General features: G+C 41.9%; 1 protein-coding gene across 1 annotated transcript in view; it reads left to right on the top strand.

Annotated features, from left to right (window-relative positions):
- Positions 1-21,856, top strand: part of SCFD2 (sec1 family domain containing 2) — a 211,041-nt gene that overhangs the window by 169,206 nt on the left and 19,979 nt on the right. The window contains exon 7 of the mRNA XM_068113940.2: positions 16,608-16,738. Coding sequence (XP_067970041.1) covers positions 16,608-16,738 — 131 coding nt within the window. The remainder of the gene's footprint in view (positions 1-16,607; positions 16,739-21,856) is intronic.

The raw sequence follows: 21,856 nt of genomic DNA, 5'->3' as shown, positions 1-21,856 counted from the left end.
CAACATATGTCCCTCAACTCCCGTCGGCCCTCCCTCTTTTCTACTCTTCATTGCTTTTAAAGCTTCCTCAACTTCCTTCTCTGTTATCTTCTCTGCCGGTCCTAAAACTGCACCAGGTAACGAGACACTAAATATTGCATACATTATTCAGGCTACTGCACCAGGTAACGAGACACTAAATATTGTGTACACCAAAGCAGACACTGGCTGTCGGTATCGGATGTGGTAAATCTGCAGGTTATGAAACGCACAAGGTCACCATTTCCTCTGGGTATCAGGAACATATTTTGCCTCTTTGGAGAGCGTCTGTGAATCACCTTTTCTGCATTTATTCCACTCTTCCTCCTGGAAAGGTAAAGCAGATTCATCTCTATGCGGTTGTCTGCGCTTGGCATCCACCTTGGACCCATTTGTGGAGTCTCCTCCTTTTATCGAAATCTGTGGTGCAGATGAGATGGCTCGCTTGGTTGATGTGGCAAAACATTTTGTATGAAGTTGGAAATTGTGTCTTTGGGTAAACAAGGACTATTTAAAACCGGCTTTCTTTGGCAGATGAACGAAGCAACATGTCCTGCTCCCTACCCCCACACCTCCTACAAAGCAAACTACACAGGTTTGATGGGTTTCATCAAAGAGCTGGCTTTCTGTAATATATACAGAAAGATGCTTCCCCACCTGTTGGCCAGGACAGCACCGAAAGATGGAGTTTATTACCTATGATGAAAGACTTCCACTTGTGCACAAGTTTTCTGTCCATGGATGCATCTCATTCTCTTTCTGCTGCTGTTGGAGAATCATGTGAAGAGAAGAGTAGTCGCTTGCTAAAATGTAGAACAGATTTGAGTCGGCATCATGTCCGTCATGCAGGGCGCAACCACGAGCAGGAGCTTTGTTGCAGCTGGCACGTGCGCGTTTCCTGACTCTCTGCAGATACGAAGGCCTTGTGCTGTCTAGAAAATGTTTCGCTTTTCAAATTGTGCGTCCACAGGCATCAATGCTATCTGCAAGGAAGTGCACATCTTCGCATAATGCCCGTTGGCTTTGCTCGGTGTACTTACTGCCCGTTATTGCTGAAGAATGTTTTTGCTATTTTTGCCACCGTGAAATTATAATATGCTGCTTGTTTGTGTGATAATTGGATCTGATTGCTCTCTTGTTTGGACACTTAGTTAAAGAGTTTCCTGTTTGTTCCTGGCTGCATGGGATTTTGGAGCAGTACTTGTCTGCATAATCATTTTGGGTTGGACTTGGCAAACGTTTTTTGGAATTCAGCCTAGGTCAATGTGCCTTCCCGGTAAAATTGCCAAGTGTAGTAGTTCTTAATGGTACCAGATGCCTCCCTCTTTTTTTTTTCTTTTTCTTTTTTGTCTTCGCTCCTTCCCCCTCCCTTACAACTCCCCTCCAAAGGCCTCGACTGTGATGCATGTTTGCCTTTCAATCTGCCTGTTCCTGACCCTGACCCCATTCCTGACCCCATTCTGTTGACCTGTTACACAGTGCCATTTAGGTTATCCCTGAGACTTGACTATTGTTGACGCTGTATATATATATATATATATATATATATATATATATATAATGGACTATTGTACTATAGTACTCCATGTGGAGTGGTGGCATGGGACAAAAATGGCCACTCCAACATACACACATACACACACACAGTCACTCAATGCCCACCTCTTATCCATTCTTACCCCATTTTTCCCCAAAGTATGAATGATTTGGAGTTTTTTGTGGAAAGTGAAAATTAAATGTTTCAGATATTGTTATAATGCTATCCTAAGTATAATGACCCTTTGCGCAGCAGTATCAGCACCAAATGTTTCATTAGGTAACCATATGTATACTTGTACCGCATATACAAATACAGTTCAAAAACTCCATTATTGCATCTTAATTCGATGATTGTACCGCTCTATGAAAAATTATCACAAGGTATTTACCTCCGTGACATTTATGGGCGTAGGTTATGTTTTCACCCCTGTCTGCCTGTCTGTTTCTCTGTGAACAGAATATCTCAAAAAGATTAAAACACTGTTTGTTGGATTAAAGCAATTGTGTAGAAGAAACATCGATGAGAGGATGTGAGATTTTCTTGTGAGCAGCAGGAGCCACCTAGTGCCTGTTCTTATAAAAACAGATACAGTTTTGATGAGGCAGAAATCTGCAAGAGTCTGTAGATTATGTGCAACTGAGTTTAATTGTTTCACCTTTGATTGTGATTCTTATTACCCTGTGCTCGCTAAGTGAAAAGCAGGGATAGGCATTCGGTTGCATACGTACGTGTGCCGTACATGCGTGTGCCGTACGTATGTGTGGTGTACGCGTAGCATACGTGCGTGTCTGCATATTAAAAATTCATTTTCTCGGCAACCGTTGGTCTGAGTCACATGAAACTTTCACCATATTGGTCCAAGAGCTTGGGTACCTTTTGTGCAGCATCTGATGCCAAAAGGTTTGATCAACTTTTCTAAACCAAAATTTAATGCAGATTCCAAAAATACATTTCTTATGTGCCGCAAATGTTTCGGTTTGAGTGAAAAATGCATTTTTTTGTTGTTATTTTTCGATATTTTGGCGAAATCTGAAAATTATGCTTTAATTCTAGATATCAATTTTACTCTCTGGTATATGGTCATGTGAGGTATCAAAATAAAGCTACTGACCTGGAGATCACTCAAGAACACAAATAATTTGAAATTAAAATAGAGTTGCCATGGTAACAGCCATTTGAGTGGCTCTGAAGTCCAAAAATATCAATTTCACGCTGTAATACATTGTACATTTCAATGTGGAATCGGAGGCTAAATGGTTTTAAAATCATTTCTAAATCATAATTTTATGTAGAATCTGAATATCAATGTCTTAAAAGCTAGACATGAAGCCTTTTGGGTGAAAATCACATTTTTGTGGTTATGCGTATTACACAGAAAACTCTGAAATTGGGTGTTAATTCTAAATACCATTTTATCATCATTTATATTCGCATGTGAGGTATCCACATGAAAGTATTTACCTACAGGCCACCCAAAGATAACATGAATTTTATATTGAGAAAAATATTGCTATGGTAACCATTATTTGATTTATAAGAGATCTAAAATGTGGTACTGGTATCCTCATATTAGATAATCCACATTTTTGACAAATATGTTCATTATTTTACTAGATCTTGAGTGACACAATCTTGTTGCAGGTTTAACAATATTTCTTTCATTGTCTGTTTCAGATATGACTTCCTAAGATAGCAGCCATCAACTGAAGACAAAATGGCAACAAGAGCAACCATATCTACAGCAGTGTCTGTGATGTGCATTCTGCATGTTGGACGGCCCACTAAGGATGTCATCAAACCTTTTGACACAAACACTTGGCAAAAGGTGATGTCTGCCAAAGAATCAAGAATGGCAATGCCAACTGGTAGCTCCAAATATTCAACAATTTGTGTTCAACTACCAGCTGATTTTTCCGACAACTTGGGGTACCACAGTTCTTGTTATAAAAACTTCACTGCAATCCCCAAATATAAAGAAAGTGCAGTCCAATCCAAAGCAACAGAAGAGATAACCTTATCCCATGTAACACTGCGATCCCAAGTGAACCATCCTGAAACCACAACATCAGGAGTATTTGAGGCTACCTGTATATTTTGTAATCGGGACCGAAAATATGTCAATCGAAAGTTAGAAACATTAGGAAGTTGTTGGTGCAACAGCTCAATACTGGATCATGTATCTAGATTTAGTTGAACTTCATCATCTATTCAGTCGTGCCACATGTACAAATGATCTTGACTTGTTCATCTTCTGCCTTGGAAAGATGTGTCCAATCTTCTTTGTCACCAACCATCCCAATTATGCACGGTATATGACAAGATACCACCTGAATCTCCTCAACATAGACACCTCTCATCCTGGTGCATGTCAGATGTTGATGTCTAGAGGCTTGTCTATCAGACGCACCACCAAAACCTTCACAAGAACCCCAGTTGATTTGACTCTTGAGCAAACGGTTAATGCAGATGCTGCTTCACGCATGACTGGTTTATCAGCCTTCACTCAAAACATCGGTGCAAGAAGTCGGTGGATGATTACTCGGGCAATGAGGAGTGAAATTCTTGGGAACCTGTTTGACATGGCAGGACTAAGAAAGAATGAACATTCAACACAGGAGCTTACAAATTATAGAGTTCTGCGCGACAACAAAGATGGTGCCAAAATTGTCAATGGCATTGAGAGCACACTAAATCCATTTGATGAGTCTGTTGAAGATAGTCACTTATACAATTTATCAACAGGAAAGGCAACATCAGATGAGGTGAAGACAGAACTCCTACACTCTGTTGAAACTGGCAGAAGAGAATACAATAAATTCAAGAAAGAATGTTTTGCCAATCCCAACAGATTTGAGAAACCCATCCCCCGTCACAAATTGAAGAATTTCTCATCAGATGCAGTGAAAGTCAAGATTACTATTAAAGACCAGAAGATCAAATAATTAAAGGGCACACGCGATCTCTTTGGCAGACTGCTTTGCCTTGCTACAAGCAATTCCCTGGATCTGTCTTTGGTATTTAGTTACCCTCTTACTCCTGTGCCCTTAAGTCTGGCACATGTCGATGGATCTGTAAACAAAACTGACAAATCTAAATTGCTTCACAAATTGGAGGAAAGAGTGCAACGTGGAAAGCCAACAAGTCAGGATGCATGTGTTGTTGATGCAATGTTTCTCATCCGCTCTCTTGTCAATGTACCCACTACATTTGGTGAAATTGCAAAAGTTATTCCAGCAAGGTTAACTGCATTGTCCAAGAGGGTTGATTTTGTATGTGATTCTTACAAAACACCATCCATCAAAGATATTGAGCATGACCTGCGTGGATCTGGTGGAACTCAGATTAAATATGTCATCTCAGGCCCTGACCAGAGGCGTCCACCTGACTTCAATGCTGCACTGAAATCTTCCACATTCAAGATAGCTCTCTTGCAATTTCTTACTGATTAATGGAAAAGAAACTCCTATGCTGAGCATCTCCGTGGGAAGTCCCTTTTTGTTAGATTCGATCAAAGTGCATATCAGTATGTGGTGGAAGATAACAGTGTCCAGAGGAAAGAAGTCCCCAGCTTAGTGTGTACCCATGATGAGGCAGACATCAGGCTGGTTTGGCATGTCAAGCACGTATGTCAATCTTGTCCAAATGGTAACATCATTGTGAGGTCTTCTGACACTGATGTTCTCATAATCTTACTCACTCATGAACAGATCTTACCAGCTCAAATATGGATGGACATTGGTCTAAGCTTCAACAACACACGACGTTACATAGATGTATCCTTGTTGGCTAAAAACCTGGGACCTGAAATGTGTGAAGCAATGCCAGGACTACACGCCTTCACTAGCTGTGATTATACGGCCAGTTTTCAGAGGAAAGGCAAAGTCCGTCCACTTACTTTGATGGAGAAAGACAATAGGTTTCATTAGATCCTTTGCTTCCCTCGGAAAAGCTGAACAACTGTCAACAAAGGTGGTTGATGACCTAGAATCATTTGTTTGTGCACTATATGGCAAACCAAAACTGACTTCAGTAAATACAGCCAGACACATGTTATTTCTCCAGACCTCACAGCCAAAAAAGCAAACTCAGCCCCTTCACAAGATCAAAGCAACAGATCCGAGCAGTTTGCCTCCTTGTAGACCTGTCCTGCTAGAAAAGCTGGAACGTGCTAACATGGCTGCATCAATGCATCAGTGTGGAAAAATGCACTTGTTCCAGAATTATATGAATGGAATCCAGAGGACAGTGGTTGGGTCATGGAAAATGGAAAATATTCTATGAAGTGGTTTGAAGGACAACAGGTGCCTGACGACATTTGCCAACACATGGATAATAATGATTCACCAGATGATGAAATGAATAACATAGAAGATTACTGTTCTTCTTCTGATGAGTCAGGCAGTGAATTGGAGTAGGCAATACTCACATCATACATGTAGTATTCCGGGTGTGATAGAAACAATTGGCAACTGAGATGTATTCTTTATCAGTGCATAATTTATTAGTAGAGTAAAACTGTTTATGTAAATGTACTCAGTTCAGCGACATAAGAATTGCCTCTGTTGCCCACATATGTTATCTCAACTTATTAAGACATTCATGCTAGAATCCAGTTAAGGTTTAAGGTTTCTGGAAGATTTTTGTTTATGTTGTGCATATCTTGCACTCTTGTTTGGTGTCAGATGCATTTAAGACTTAAAGTGTTTCAGACTTTTAGTTAATGTTTACATATGTAGTATATTTATGACACTACTGTTAGTATTTTGTGGTTTGGTGAGAATATGAAATGAATGAATGATCGTTTTAAGGCCATTTTCCCCGCTAGAGCGGGGGTTAGCCTTGCGGGCCCCATGACAATCATGGTTCCCTGTTTGAGGCAATGTTTTTATGGCCGGATGCCCTTCCTGACGCCAACCCTTGGTCGCCTCTTACGATGCGCAGGGATACGGTGTACCTATTCTAAATCGGGGTACACACTGGGATCATTCATCCCAGCAAGCTGGTACTCAATTTGCCGACCTCGGAAAGATGACAGGCTGAGTCAACCCCCTGGTGTTAATTCAGCGATCGACCGGGATTCGAACCCAGGATCCTCGGATCCCAAGCCGGCACCCTAACCGCTAAGCCAACACCAGGTGAGAGTGGTAGTAATAAGCATAGCTTAGCATATTGTAGCTGATAGAGTAAATAATTATATGAACAGTAGATATGAGAGGGTGACAGGTATTGTAGCCAAATAGACCAGATACAATTGGTGATGGGATAACTACATCAATTATTGTTGTATTACTTTACCTTTTTTATGCATCTGATTTAGGAGGATGTCATTATGAGAACAGTTGTCAGAGAGGTCTAATGAAAAAGATATGTCAATGGAAGCTTATTTCTTGTGTAATGATCTGCACTTTGTTGATAATGAATCCCATTACCATGGCAACCAATCAGATGCAATATATTTAATAACAACATATTAATGGTTTCTAGGGTGGTCGATATATATGATGATAGACTCATTAGTAGGTGCTAGTCGTCAACCTTTATAAGCAATCAGCTCAGGATTAGTGTTGTTTACCATAGCAACTATACTTCACTCTAAAAATACTGTTATCCTTGGAAAATACATGTATACACAAAGAATTAAGTTAAGCACCCCTACACAACGAATTAAGGTAAGCACCCCCTAATATATATTCTTTGTGTATATGTATACATTGGCATATATTCTAAGGTATGTGAGATCAAATAATGATTGGTATGACATTAGCAATTATCCATTGATGAAATTGAGTGATCAAAGTGAAAAAAAGTGATTGGTTGAGTCAGTGATCCGATCACGTGGGTCCTACACACGTTATTGACGCAAAGATCGCTAGAGGTCTTCTCAGAACAATGACTGTACGTTAGAAAACATAAACGTCATCCACACTGTCCGTGATGGACCTATAGCTCCATACTTAAATTGAGGTGAAAATATGCCTAAAATTCCCAAAAAATTTCACCTTAAATTATTCAGAATAAAATATTGAAAACGGCATGATTGTTATGTTTTTATGTGACCATAATATCACTTCTCCAGAAAATATAGCAATATCATGGGTATATTACACTGTTTTGACGACAACAAACTTGTAATGTGCGAGGTTGTAAAAGAACGGGGGGGGGTGCTTAACTTAATTCTTTGTGTATATATTTTCTCCCCATCCCCCAGAGAATCCAGTACAAAATCCTCCTCTTGACATACAAAGCCCTCCATAACCTGGCCCCATCCTACCTGGCTGACCTCCTCTCCAGACACACTCCCACCCGCAACCTCCGCTCTGCTGGTACCAACCTCCTGACCCCCTCCATCCGGACCAAATTCAGATCCTGGGGGGACAGGGCCTTCTCCATCGCTGCTCCCACCCTCTGGAACTCACTACCTCACACCATCAGAGACTCCTCCTCACTCACCACATTCAAAACATCACTAAAGACCCACCTGTTCAACGCTGCATTCAACATTCAACCCACAGCATTTAACCCCTGACTATCTCTTCTCCTTCTCCCTCCTTTTGCTTTAAATATTTCCCTATTGATTCTTGTCTTGTCTTTTTGATTCTTGTCTTATATATATGCCGTATATCGCTGCTGTTTGTTTTCTTGATTCTTGTCTTTTTGCAATTGTTGTTTTCATGTATTGTTATGCATTATGTTTTCCACTCTGTCAAAGCGCCTTTGGGCTTCTGGAAAAGCGCTATACAAAATAAATGAATTATTATTATTATATTATATATACACTGTATGTGAATACTTTCATGTGGATACCTCACATGCGAATATAAATGATGATAAAATGGTATTTAGAATTAAAACCCAATTTCAGAGTTTTCTGTGTAATACGCATAACCAACAAAAATGTGATTTTCACCCAAAAGGCTTCATGTCTAGCTTGTAAGACATTGATATTCAGATTCTACATACAATTATGATTTAGAAATGATTTAAAAACCATTTGGCCTCCGATTCCACATTGAAATGTACAATGTATTACAGCGTGAAATTGATATTTTTGGACTTCAGAGCCACTCAAATGGCTGTTACCATGGCAACTATATTTTAATTTCATATAATTTGTGTTCTTGAGTGATCTCCAGGTCAGTAGCTTTATTTTGATACCTCACATGACCATATACCAGAGAGTAAAATTGATATCTAGAATTAAAGCATAATTTTCCGATTTTGCCAAAATATCGAAAACTAACAACAAAAAACGCATTTTTCACCCAAACCACAACATTTGCGGCACATAAGAAATGGATTTTTGGAATCTGCATTAAATTTTGGTTTAGAAAAGTTGATCAAACCTTTTGGCCTCAGACGCTGCACAAAAGGTACCCTAGCTCTTGGCCCAATTGGAGCCCCTCCTCCTGTATAATTTTTAATGATAATTATGAGGTCATAGGTCACGTGGCACAGGCGCCATCTTGGAAAAATCGAAAAAGGTTGCACCTCTATATCTCCAAAACCACTCTATGGAAAAAAAATTAAACATGGTGCGTTGTCAAGTACTCCAAATCGGGAATAAGATATGTTAATGATGATGTCATGTAGCCTGGTGTTGGCTTAGTGGTTACTGTTAGGGTGCCGGCTTGGGATCCTAGGATCCTGGGTTCGAATCCTGGTCGATCGCTGAATTAATGCCAGGGTGGTTGACTCAGCCTGCCATCCTTCCGAGGTCGGCAAATTGAGTACCAGCTTGCTGGGATGAATGATCACGGTGTGTACCCCGGCTTAGAATAGGTACACCGTTTCCCTGCGCATCGTAAGAGGTGACCAAGGGTTGGCGTCAGGAAGGGCATCCGGCCATAAAAACATTGCCTCAAACAGGGAACCATGATTGTCATGGGGCCCGCAAGGCTAACCCCCGCTCTAGCGGGGAAAATGGCCTTAAAACGATCATTCATTCATTCATTCAATGATGATGTCATTGGTACCTTAATTATGATGTCATAATTCGACAAGTACAACACTTGATTCGATCAGTATGACTTTTTTTGTCTCTGGAATTCTTGATCTGATTGACATGAAATTTTCACCATAGAAGCACCTCCTCCTGTAGAATATTTTAACGATAAATATGACGTCATAGTCACGTGGTACAGGCGCCATCATGGAAAACCTTCACACCTCTATCTCTGAAACCACTCCATGGACAAAATTGAAACATGGCTCATTGTCAAGTATTCTCCAAGGGGAATAAGATATGTTAATGATGACGTCGTCGGTGCCTTCCTTATGACGTCATAATTCGACAAGTAAAATGCTTCATCCAATCAGTATGAATTTTTTTTTTCTCCGCAAATGTCGGTCTGAGGGACACAAAATTTTCACTATTGGAGTGGCTGCTCTTGTATAATATTTTAATGTTAATTATGATGTCATAGGTCACGTGGTACAGGTGCCATCTTGGGAAAAAAACCGAAAAGTGTTGCACCTATATATCTTCAAAACCGCTCCATGGAAAAAATTGAAACGTGGCTCATTGTAAAGAATACCGCATGGGGAATAGGTCTGTATGAGGCATAAAGAACTCTGCATGAGGCGTTTCATACCTGATTTATTCAAGCATCGTTGACACTTTCAACCACCTATTCCATAGAACAGCTCTCAGTGGAATGTATACCTATTCCATGCTGAACGATTTACTACATCCGGACCTGAACCAAAATCTAATAGGCTTGTTGTCACCAAACGAACTCGTCCACCAAGTTTTATCATAATCCGTCCATAACGTTTTAAGATATCCTGCTCACATACAAACAGACGGATGAAAACAACCTCCATCCACCATCGGTATTGGAAGGAAAAAAAGAAGACGAACGTTTTTTTATCCAATTAAATGCCTCTGTATTCGTTTGTCATAAAGTTTGTCAAACTTAGTTGTGCTTGTATTTCTTGAACAGTTAAACGATTTTTGCAGTCACCATTTCTGTCAAGTAACATTGCCATGAAATCAGTCATTTACAATCGTACAAAGCAGGGTTTTTTTCATTGTTTTTGCATGGAATTGTTGCCATTTGTTGCTATATCCACTCATCCTAACTCTCTCTTCCTCATATGTGGTGACTTCAACTGTCATCATGCCAGCTTGCTGGGTGTGGGTACCTCTCTCACCAGCCATGGCACCTCAGCAAAGGACTTCTGCGACTCATTGGGACTGACACAATCTGTCAATTTCCCAACCCGGATCTCAGTCAACGGTACATCATCTCTTCTAGACTTGGTTATGACAAACTTCCCTGCAAATGTCTGCTGCTCTTCTTCTGCTCCAATTTGTTCATCCGATCATTTCCTTGTTAAAGTGGGCATCTCTCTGGCCATTCTCATTGAGCCTCCTCAGCGTCGACGAGACTGGCATTTCACTCAGGCTGACTGCACGGTCTTCAAGCAGCCATCAAACATCTGGACTGGTCTCCCATCACCTCCGCCTCTGACATCAACTCATCCTGGGAATTCTTCCAAAGAAAATTGCTCTCATGCACAGATTTATCCAATCTCGCCTTCAGTTGTCATACCCTTCCTCCTGTCCATGGTACACAGAATCTTGTGGTGAGGCAGTTGCCCTGAAACAACTTGCCTTCGCCTCCTGGAAGGCAAATCAAATGGAAGGCAATCTCATTTCCTTTCACAAACCCCAGAACAAGTGTGTGTCCACCCTCAGGAGAGCCAGGAAACAATATTTCTCTACTCTCAAGACTGAACTCTCAAACCTGTCTCCCTCTTCCAAATCCTGGTGGCGTCTGGTCAAATCCGTTTCTGGTGTTTGTTCCCCCTCCAATCCCCTCCCTTACCTCAAATGGCTACGCAGCTGACTCCGCACATGAAAAAGCTGAATGCCTCAACTCTGTGTTTGCCTCAAAATCTTGTGTCCCAAACCCATCTGTCTCTGTACCCACCTTACCCAGTCGAACCCAACTCCTCCTTGTGTCCTACTCTCCTGACAAGGTCGACTCTGATTCGGCAACTGGATCTGAGGGATTCATCCCTCAGATCGGCAGTCTGCAGCCTCCTCACTCGCTGCAGACCTGGAAAAAAATCACAGACTGTTCAAACAAGTGGAACATGTCTTTAAATCATGACAAATCCCATACTCTTACTATGTCTCTCCGAAAAGACCGACTGGAAAACCCTCCCATCTACTTTCTCAACAATCCTCTCCAAGAGGTTCTGTTGCTCAAGCTTTTGGGTCTCACTATCTGCCATGATCTTTCTTGGGAAAACCACATTTCCAAGCTGGCCTCCAAAGCCAGTTGCCGACTGGGCATCCTCCGTCGTGCGAAGTCCTTCCTTGGCACACCTGAGCTCCTCACCACATACAAGGCTTTCATCCGCAGCTCAATGGAATACTGTCCGTCCCCCCCCCCACCCCCCCTCTGGGCAGGTGCTCCTGCCTCACACCTAGCTCGGCGACACGCTGTCAAAACCAAAGCTTTCAGAATCATTGGACTCGCCTGCGATGAAGCTAACTCCGAGGGCCTTTCACTCACTCACCGCAGGCAGGTTGGTGGTCTTTCTGTCTTCTACCGACTCCTCTCTGGCCTTGCACCTCCTGCTTTGTCTGTGCTCTTCCCCCAAATATTCCTTCAGGTCGCACAAGATCTGCCAACAACCCTCTTCTGGTGAAATTGCCAAAATCAAGACTCTCTATTCACCTTAACTCTTTCATTCCTCTTTTCTCTCGCCTCTGGAACAAACTCCCTCACTCTCTTCAATCCCACTCCTCCCTCCAGGTCTTTAAAACAGCTGTTCACCACCATCTCTTATCTTCCCCCATCCAAAACCTCGATCTTTTCTACCCCCGTTAATTTACCCCAGATCCACCTTTTTGAAATACCGAGTTCTTTCCTGGAAGTCCTAGCAGTGTCAATTTGTTTTATACCGTGTACCCCTTCCTCCCCCCACCACCCCACCCCCCACCCCAGCCGTCTCCCTTCCACAGATCTCCCTGTTCTCTACTTTTGTGCTTGTGTGCTTCCCTCTTTCTCCCCATCTTGTCTCCCCCTCCCTCTATTGTTTTATGTGTCCGTTTATGTTTTTGTGTTGAATGTGCTTGCTCTTACATGAGTCTCGATCTTGTATACAAAAAAAAAATTAAAATATGATGATCAAAAAAAAATAAGCAATTGTTATACTGTCGATTTACCAGACTCAAATGTTCTTTTTAAAACGATTTTACATTTTTTTTGTTATACCTATTTATCCACCAAATAATTATACTTTACACATGGAGTAAAGGACCTTAATATAGGTATTGCCCCATCTCCCAAAAATGTAACAGCATAGAAGTCTGACAAGCTCGTCATTCCCTCAGAGAAAAAGAGAAACCAGTGGCAGAACTATTATTCTGAGCACAAAAACATGGAGACTAAAAGAGAGGTCAGTGCAGAATTAATTACATCCAACTTGTCTGGGACACAGAAATTCCCTTCGAATATTTACAGGGCTGGCAGGATGACCTTGACGTACCTCTGAGCTGTCTCGTCTGGGATTGAATCTCAGCCCAGCTACAAACTGTCATCCTGATGATGTTTAAGATCCCATTGTGTCCTTCATGAAGAGTAGATGAGCTATCGCCAGCACGCTGACAAAAATTGCAAATCCCTACCCTAACGTATTCCATCAGCGGCACAACCCCACCCTCACCCAATGATGCTACTCACAGCTATACCTGCAGCATTATGAAAGAAGAATAACGAAGACTTTTCATCTTGCAGGGTGAACGAAGATGTGTGGAGGATAGTCACAAAAGCTCCAAGTTGAATGATGATGATGATGTAAGCAGTCATACAGGTGTTTATATTTTGTGTATATTGTCACCTTACCTGCCATAGCTACGTTTGGTAACTGCATCATATTGTAAGCAACAAACAAAGCCAATCTTACATTTTCTTTTGGAATTTTTAATTAAGACATTTTAATAGATAATTTTTTGTTTTTTTGCTTTTGCTTGAAGAATAGTTGAATGACAGAGGCATGACGCTGACACATCAATGGAGCAGAGCAGACTTAGCATACAAGGGAAGGAGGAGAGATGAAGGGATGAGCACACAGGCAGCAGAATTCGTAGGGACATACAAGGTCGAATCAAAAGGTAAAAGGTTCTGGGACTAAATGTATTCTTACAAAACTAAAGGACAACACGGTTAATCATTTTTGTCCCATTCAAAGTAGTTGTCTCCTCATTGAACAATAAAGGGCTGGTGATACTAGAACACCATCAAGGGTTTCACATTGCTTGCGACCACAAAGTAAATCTACTAGCTGTCTCTCTCTGCTAGCATAACAGAGAGAGAGAGAGAGAGAGAGAGAGAAAGAGAAAGAGAAAGAGAAAGAGAAAGAAAGAAAGAAAGAAAGAAAAAAAGAAAGAAAGAGAAAGACAGACAGACAGACAGACAGACAATATCAGAGATATTATCAAAAGGGTTAACATTCATAGTTGCTTTCCACAATTCCATTTACATACAAGTCCATTATTTGACTGCTGGTTGCATCAATTAATGTGGACGGAGCTATGTCTCTGATGGAGGGCCAGGAATTTGGAATTTGTTCAGGGTGCCGTTGATAACTCATCTGCTCTTCCTGACACCATGGGATCTTTAACGTTCATAAGTTAATGCTAGCAGACGGGTCCCCAGATTTGTGTCCATCCAAGGGAAGGCTCCATGACACGACGCCCCACCTGCAAAAACCAAGGTGACCACTTATATTCGGGTCGATAATAAAACCCAGAGATAGACTGCGTAAAGGTGTGTGCACTGTCCTATTAATTTGCATCTGTGCATGAGATCGTCCTGCTTCTGTTTTCCATACTCTTGAAATTTGTTATAATTTCATTCCAAACATCTTATCAATGATTCAAGTGTTTGTGCGATATTTGTTATTCTTTCACGGCAGAACCGTACATAGCAGCTAGAGTCCCCCAATTTTGGGTGTAGGTACTTCAGAATCTGGGCAAGGTAAGAAATGATCAACAACAAGAATCTTCAGAATATTCAACAAGGCCATTTTGAGTGAATATTGGGATGTGGGTCTGGCAGTGCAGCCACAGGTAAAAGGTAACCACCATGAGGCCAATAACTCCATATGGGCAATTCCACGGTTGCTCACATTACAATACATTACATTAATGCATCTATATAGTCACGTGAAAAAGTAAGTACACCCCATGTAAAGTTTTGACTTTTTCAACATATTTCAACATACAGCTATTTGATCTTCATTTCAACAATATTGATAGATAAAGGTGATATAATATAACAAATATCATGAAACATTTACATTTTGTAGTCCATTGTATAATTTAAATAAACATAAATGCAATTTTCGCATGTGGAAAAAGTAAGTACACCCCGACATTTATCACTACTTCAAATACCTAAAATTAGAATCAGGTGCACCAGCTCAGGTGCAAATGATTAGAACATTGTTGGAGAGGATCTTGGAGGAACCTGTCTTATTTAAACCTCAGACATTTAGTTTGGTTTGCTCTTTGTTGTTGAAGTGTGCGGCGTCACCATGCCTAGATCAAAAGAGCTCTCTGAGACCTTCAGAAAGAAGGTTATAGATGCCTACGAGTCTGGGAAGGGATTTTAAAAGATCTCCAAACAATTTGAAATCAATCATTCGACTGTCTGGAAGATCATCGACAAGTGGAGAAGATTCCAAACAACTGCCAACTTGTTCAGGCCAGGCCGCCCCAGCAAGTTCAGCCCGAGAGCAGACCACAAGATGCTGGAAGAAGTCTCGAAGAACCCCAGAATGTCATAACGGGACCTACAGGTAGCTCTTGCCACTGTTGATGTCAAAGTGCACGAGTCTACCATTAGAAAGAGGCTGCACAAATTTGATCTACATGGGAAGTGTGCCAGGAGGAAACCTTTTCTGTCCAGAAAGAACATCAGGGCAAGACTAAAGTTTGCGAATGAGCACCAAGGCAAAGACCAGCACTTCTGGAACAATGTGCTCTGGACAGATGAGTCAAAGGTAGAGCTATTTGGCCACAGTACCAGAAGACATGTTTGGTGAAAACCAAAGACAGCATTTGACCAAAATAACCTGATACCAACTGTAAAGCATGGTGGTGGAAATATTATGGTTTGGGGCAGCTTTGCTGCATCAGGGCCTGGGCAGCTCACCATCATAGAATCCTCTATGAATTCTTCATTGTACCAGAGGGTGCTTGAGAATAATGTGAGGCCATCTGTCGGAAAGTTGAAGCTCAACCGAAGGTGGACCTTGCAACATGACAATGACCCTAAACATACCAGTAAATCCACCAAGGAATGGCTGAAAAGAAAGAAATGGAGGGTTCTGGAATGGCCAAGTCAAAGCCCGGATCTAAATCCCATCGAGATGTTATGGGGAGATTTGAAACGAGCTGTGCACGCAAGAAACCCCTCAAACATCGCACAGCTGAAGGAATTCTGCATGGAGGAGTGGGCAAAAAATTCTCCCAGTCGATGTCAGAGACTGGTAGACAGTTAGAAGAAACGCCTACTTGAGGTTGTTTCTGCCAAATGGGGCAATACCACCTATTAGAGCCAAGGGTGTGCTTACTTTTTCCACATGCGAAATTTGCATTTATGTTTATTAAAATTATACAATGGACTACAAAATGTAAATGTTTCATGATATTTGTTATATTATATCACCTTTATCTATCAATATTGTTGAAATGAAGATCAAATAGTTGTATGTTTAAATATGTTGAAAAAGTCAAAACTTTACATGGGGTGTACTTACTTTTACACGTGACTGTATGTATATGTAATGTGAGTAACCGTGGAATTGCCCATATAGCTTTTCAATGTCCAACACATCCCCAAATCAGCAGGAAAAGCTCACCTGGCCGGGCAGCTCCGGGTATTCTTCTATAGCCTTTAATAATCCAGACTTAACTGTGAAATGTCACATTAGGACACATTTTGTCCTTGCATCCATCAGAGCAGCTTCACATCCATCTTTAGTTATGCAACTCTATACTAAAACTGATTTTGATTGTGCTTTGTAGGTGAGATGCCAGGAGCAGAAGAGAAGGCTACATGGCTTCGTGGACTATTTGTGAAGCTCCGGGGAGTAGCACAGGCCCCCTCTAGCCTGCACCACTTTCGCATTTACGAACACGGCGACTCTACGCATCAGGTAAGAAATGAGCGAAAATGGTTCGGGCTGCAAAAAGGTGAACGTCCAGGCCTTTATGTATCGAAACTGATTTGATTTCCATTAAAAACCCTCCATTCTTGGATGCTTGAGAAAGACGCCTCAATGGTTATGGAGTAGGAAGGCAAAATGGACACCTTATTCGAAAGTGTGGCCAGTGTGCCTCCACCATATGTTTGTAAAATGCACAAAGTGGCCTTTACAATCTACAAGAAAGTTATAGCATTCCAGATAGCCATCTTGTACTGTTTCCCTGAAGTACTCGTACATGTTAGACTTGTTTTCCAGGCTGCAGTATTTTCTGCAACCACTAGCTCTTGCATATGGCACAAAGATGCAGTTTTATTCAGATGTAATTTCAGGATGAATTCAACACCTTGGAATGTTCTTCTTGTCTTTCTTTTTAATGATGTTGTGCAAACAGTGTTTTTATGCCTCTGCCGACAAAGTCGCCGGAGGCATTATGTTTGCGAGTTGTCCGTCCTGCTGTCCCGTCTGTCCGTCCGTCCGTGATGGGTTTTCGTTACCGCGATAACTTAAGAACGGCTGTGGGGATCTAAGTCAAACTTGGTGCAGGTATGTATAATGACGTAAAGATTAACTGATTAGATTTTGGGGTGACGGTAAAAAAGGTGAAAAAAAAGAAAGGTTGAAAATAATTCTGTTGCCATGACAACTTGTGAACCAGTGATGGGATTTTGACCAAAGTTGGAACAAGTATGTATAATGATGCGGAGATGAAATGATTAGATTTTGGGGTGAAGAGGTCAAAGGTCAGAGTCTGCAATAAGTTTATAACTTGAGAACAGCTGTAGAGATCCAAGTGAAACTTGGTACAGGTATGTATAATGATGTAAATATGAACTCATTCGATTTTTGGGTCAAAAGGTCAAAGGTCAGAGTCTGTAATAGGTTTTCATAACCGTGATAACTTAAGAACGGCTGAAGTGAATTAAGTCAAACTTGGTACAAGTATGTATAATGATGAAAAGATGAATGGATTACATTATGGAGTGAAGAAGTCAAATATCCACTGGTGCAACACCCCCAGTAGGTTAGAGCATGAGTTTAGAATTTGGCCAGTGTGGCGGCGATAGGTCTCTGGCTCTTCGTGATGAAGGACAACGTGGGATCTTTCACATCCACCAAACTAATTCTGGCAGACGTGACGCTCAGTTTAACATCCATCTGAGTGATGGATGGCACACACACACACACTGATGCCCGGGCCTGCCTGCGAGACACTAGAATTTCAGTTTGGAGCTGGGCTAATATACACTACTCACAATAAGTTAGGGATATTGGCAGGTTCTTCGGTGTGGTTGATTTTGCGTATTTCTAACCCTAACAACTAACCTGTTGGGTTCTAACCCTAACAACCCACATACAATGGTCTGCCTATCCCAAAAATCAGTAAAGTGAAACACCCCTATAAAAAAATAAAATTACTCCCACAATATCCCTAACTTATTGTGAGTAGTGTATATTCAAACCCAGGCTAGACGGCTCAGAAATGAGTGTGCGTACCTCTAGCCTAGCCCATTATGCCGGCCCTTGCATTGACAAATGACACGAAGAGGATCCTCGCCATGCATTGGTTGAGCAGTGTCATTTCATCATCCTAGTCCAAAAAAAAAGCTGTGATAAATTATCCTGATCTTTCGAGAAAATTCGACCTTCTCATTGACTTTAGGTTACATTTGCAATTGGTGCATATTTATTAAGACAATGTGAAGGGTATACTTGTAGAAGTTGTTTTTTAGCCCATCAACTGACTCGTATTTAGTTCTCATCTCGAGGGACCGGCTAGAAACACTTATAGTATTCGTATAGCTTGTACCAGCATGAAAATATGTGATGGGCACTAGAAAGTAATAGCTTTCTACTGAATCTTGATTTTATTTTTCATAGCAGAGTGCAATATGGGTCAAAATGACATCCCCTCATAATCCATTTGCCATAACTCGTTCACCAAACTTTATGGCGTAATGGTTAGAGCGGCTACACTATGGTTTTAAAAGTGGAACATACTGCTTCCTTCCTTAAAGGTCATCATTTAAAAGGATAGAGCATCAACAAACAACCATAAGTGGCAATACGAGCACAGGCCTAATGGCTTCCTCCTGCATCAAAGTTCCTTGCAAGGCAGTTGGTATTATGCTTTACATTTGTTAAACAAATAAATAAGCTGAAGATTCTCTACCTTATGGCCTATGAAATGGGGTACATTTGGATTCTACTTCCAATTTCCATGGTTATATAGAAAGGAATTATGGATAAATTTATAATGGTGGACATGTCAGGGTTCTTAAAAATCTCTTTTTGTTCCCACGTTATGCATTTTTGTTACCTAAATATGCAGAGAGCTGCAGTAATCATGAAACATTCTGATCACCTTTCATGCTAATAAATGTGAAAAAAAACAAAGAAAATCGCAAAAAATTATATCAAAAAATGTCTTCCATCCATATATATATATATATATATATATATATATATATATATATATATATATATATATATATATATATATTTATTTTTCGCAAAAAATTATATCAAAAAATGTCTTCCATCCATATATATATATATATACACACACACACACACACACACACACACACACACACACACACACACACACACACACACACAGTATATATACTACATGGCCAAAAGTATGCGGAATGCGGACACTCCTTCTAATTCGTGGATTCGGCTGTTCCAACCACACCTATTGCTGACAGGTATATATAATCAAGCACACAGCCATGCAATCTCCATGGACAAACATTGGCAGTGGAATGGGCTGTACTGAAGAGCTCAGTGACTTTCAAAGTGGCACGGTCATAGGATGCCACCTTTCCAACAAGTCAGTCAAATTTCTGCCCTGCTAGAGCTGCCCCAGTCAACTGTAAGTGCTGTTCTTGTGAAGTGGAAATGTCGAGGAGCAACAACAGCTCAGCCGCGAAGTGGTAGGCCACACAAGCTCACAGAACGGGACTGCCGAGTGCTGAAGCACTTTGCGCGTAAAAATCGTCTGTCCTCAGTTGCAACACTCACTACCGAGTTTGAAACTGCCTCTGTAAGCAACGTCAGCACAACAACTGTTCATCGGGAGCTTCATGAAATGGTTTCCATTGCCGAGCAGCCGCACACAAGCCTAAGATCACCATGTGCGATGCCAAGCATCTGCTGGAGTGGTGTAAAGCTCGCCGCCATTGGACTCTGGAGCAGTGGAAACGCGTTCTCTGGAGTTATGAATCACGCTTAACCATCCGGCAGTCCAATGGACAAATCTGGGTTTGTGCGGATGCCAGGAGAACGCTACCTGCCCGAATGCATAATGCCAACTGCAAAATTTCGTGGAGGAGGAATTTTTTTTTTTTTTTTTTTTGGTATACAGAGCCGAGGCTCGTGAAAGAGCTAACATTTATCAAACAAACAAGCAAACAAAGCATATAAAAGGTGGAGCGGACGACAAGATGGGGAGAGAAGGGGAGGAAGCACACAAACACAACATTTGAGAGCAGGGACATCGGGAGATGTTTTTGGAGGGAGAGGGCCTGGGGGGGGGGGGCAGGATAGGTATAAAACGCAAGGACACCAAGGACTTCCAGGAAAGAAGTCAAAAGTCACCTCAAAAAAGTGGATTTGGGGTGAAATTAGCGGGGGTAGAAAAGATCAAGGTTTTGGATTGGGGAAGATAAGAGATGGTGGTGAACAGCCGTTTTAAAGACCTGGAGGGAGGAGTGGGATTGAAGAGAGTGAGGGAGTTTGTTCCAGAGGCGGGAGAAAAGAGGAATGAAGGAGTGAAGGTGAGCAGAGAGTCTTGATTTTGGCAGTTTAACCATAAGAGGGTTGCAGGCAGATCTTGTGCGACCTGCAGGAATATTTGGGGGACAGAGCCCAGAGAGAGCTGGGGGAGCAAGGCCGGAGAGGAGTCGGTAGAAGACGGAAAGACCACCAACCTGCCTGCGGTGATTAAGTGAAAGGCCCTCGGAGATAGCGTCATCGCGGGAGATTCCAATGATTCTGAACGCTTTGGTTTCAACAGCGTGAAGACGAGCTAGGTGTGAGGCAGGAGCACCAGCTCAAAGGGGAGAGCAGTACTCCATTGAGCTGCGGATGAAAGCCTTGTATGTGGTGAGGAGCTCAGGTGTGCCAAGGAAGGACTTCGCACGACGGAGGATGCCCAGTCGGCGACTGGCTTTGGAGGCCAGCTTGGAAATGTGGTTTTCCCAGGAAAGATCATGGCAGATAGTGAGACCCAAAAGCTTGAGTGACAGAACTTCTTGGAGAGGATTATTCAGAAAGTAGATGGGAGGGTTGTCCAGTCGGTCTTTTCGGAGAGACATCGTAAGAGTGTGAGATTTGTCAGGATTGAAAGACATGTTCCACTTGTTTGCCCAGTCTGTGATTTTGTCCAGGTCTGCAGAGAGTGAGGAGGCTGCAGACTGCCGATCTGAGGGATGAGGAATGGAGCGGCAGAGAGTGGAGTCATCAGCAAAGAGATAGAGAAGATTTTCAAGAGAGTCAGAGAGATCATTGATGAACACCAGAAAAAGCACAGGACCCAGAACACTGCCTTGGGGAACTCCAGCCTGAACAGGAAGAGGAGATGAGAGAAACCCATTCAGGGCCACACGTTGACTACGACTAGAGAGGAAGTCCGCCAACCATGCATGGAGATTTCCATGGATACCAAAGCAGGAGAGTTTGGTGAGCAGAGCGGGGTGCCAGACCGTATCGAAGGCACGTGATATGTCGAGGGAGACAGCTCTAATTTCCTGTTTGGCATTGAGGACCTCCATCCATTGTTGAGACAGCAGAAGCAGCATGTCCAGAGTAGAGTGACCTGGTCTGAAACCAAATTGATGATCAGAGATCAAGCCATTGGAGAAGAGGAAAGATTTCATATCCGAAGCAATGATGGATTCCATGACTTTGCTGATAATTGGGAGAAGGCTGATTGGTCTGTAGTTGCTAGGATCTGTTTTTGCACCTTTTTTGTGCAAAGCGGTGATGTTGGCTGATTTCCAAGCAGATGGCAGGGTCCTGGCACACAAGGCGGACTCCCGCACGCTCCCCTCGGTGCCCAGC

This window comes from Myxine glutinosa, chromosome 4 (assembly GCF_964187855.1).
Source record: "Myxine glutinosa chromosome 4, kmMyxGlut1.1, whole genome shotgun sequence".
NCBI lineage: Eukaryota > Metazoa > Chordata > Myxini > Myxiniformes > Myxinidae > Myxine > Myxine glutinosa.
Note: the sequence above shows the minus strand (reverse complement) of the source record. Positions and strands in the feature narration are given on the sequence as shown.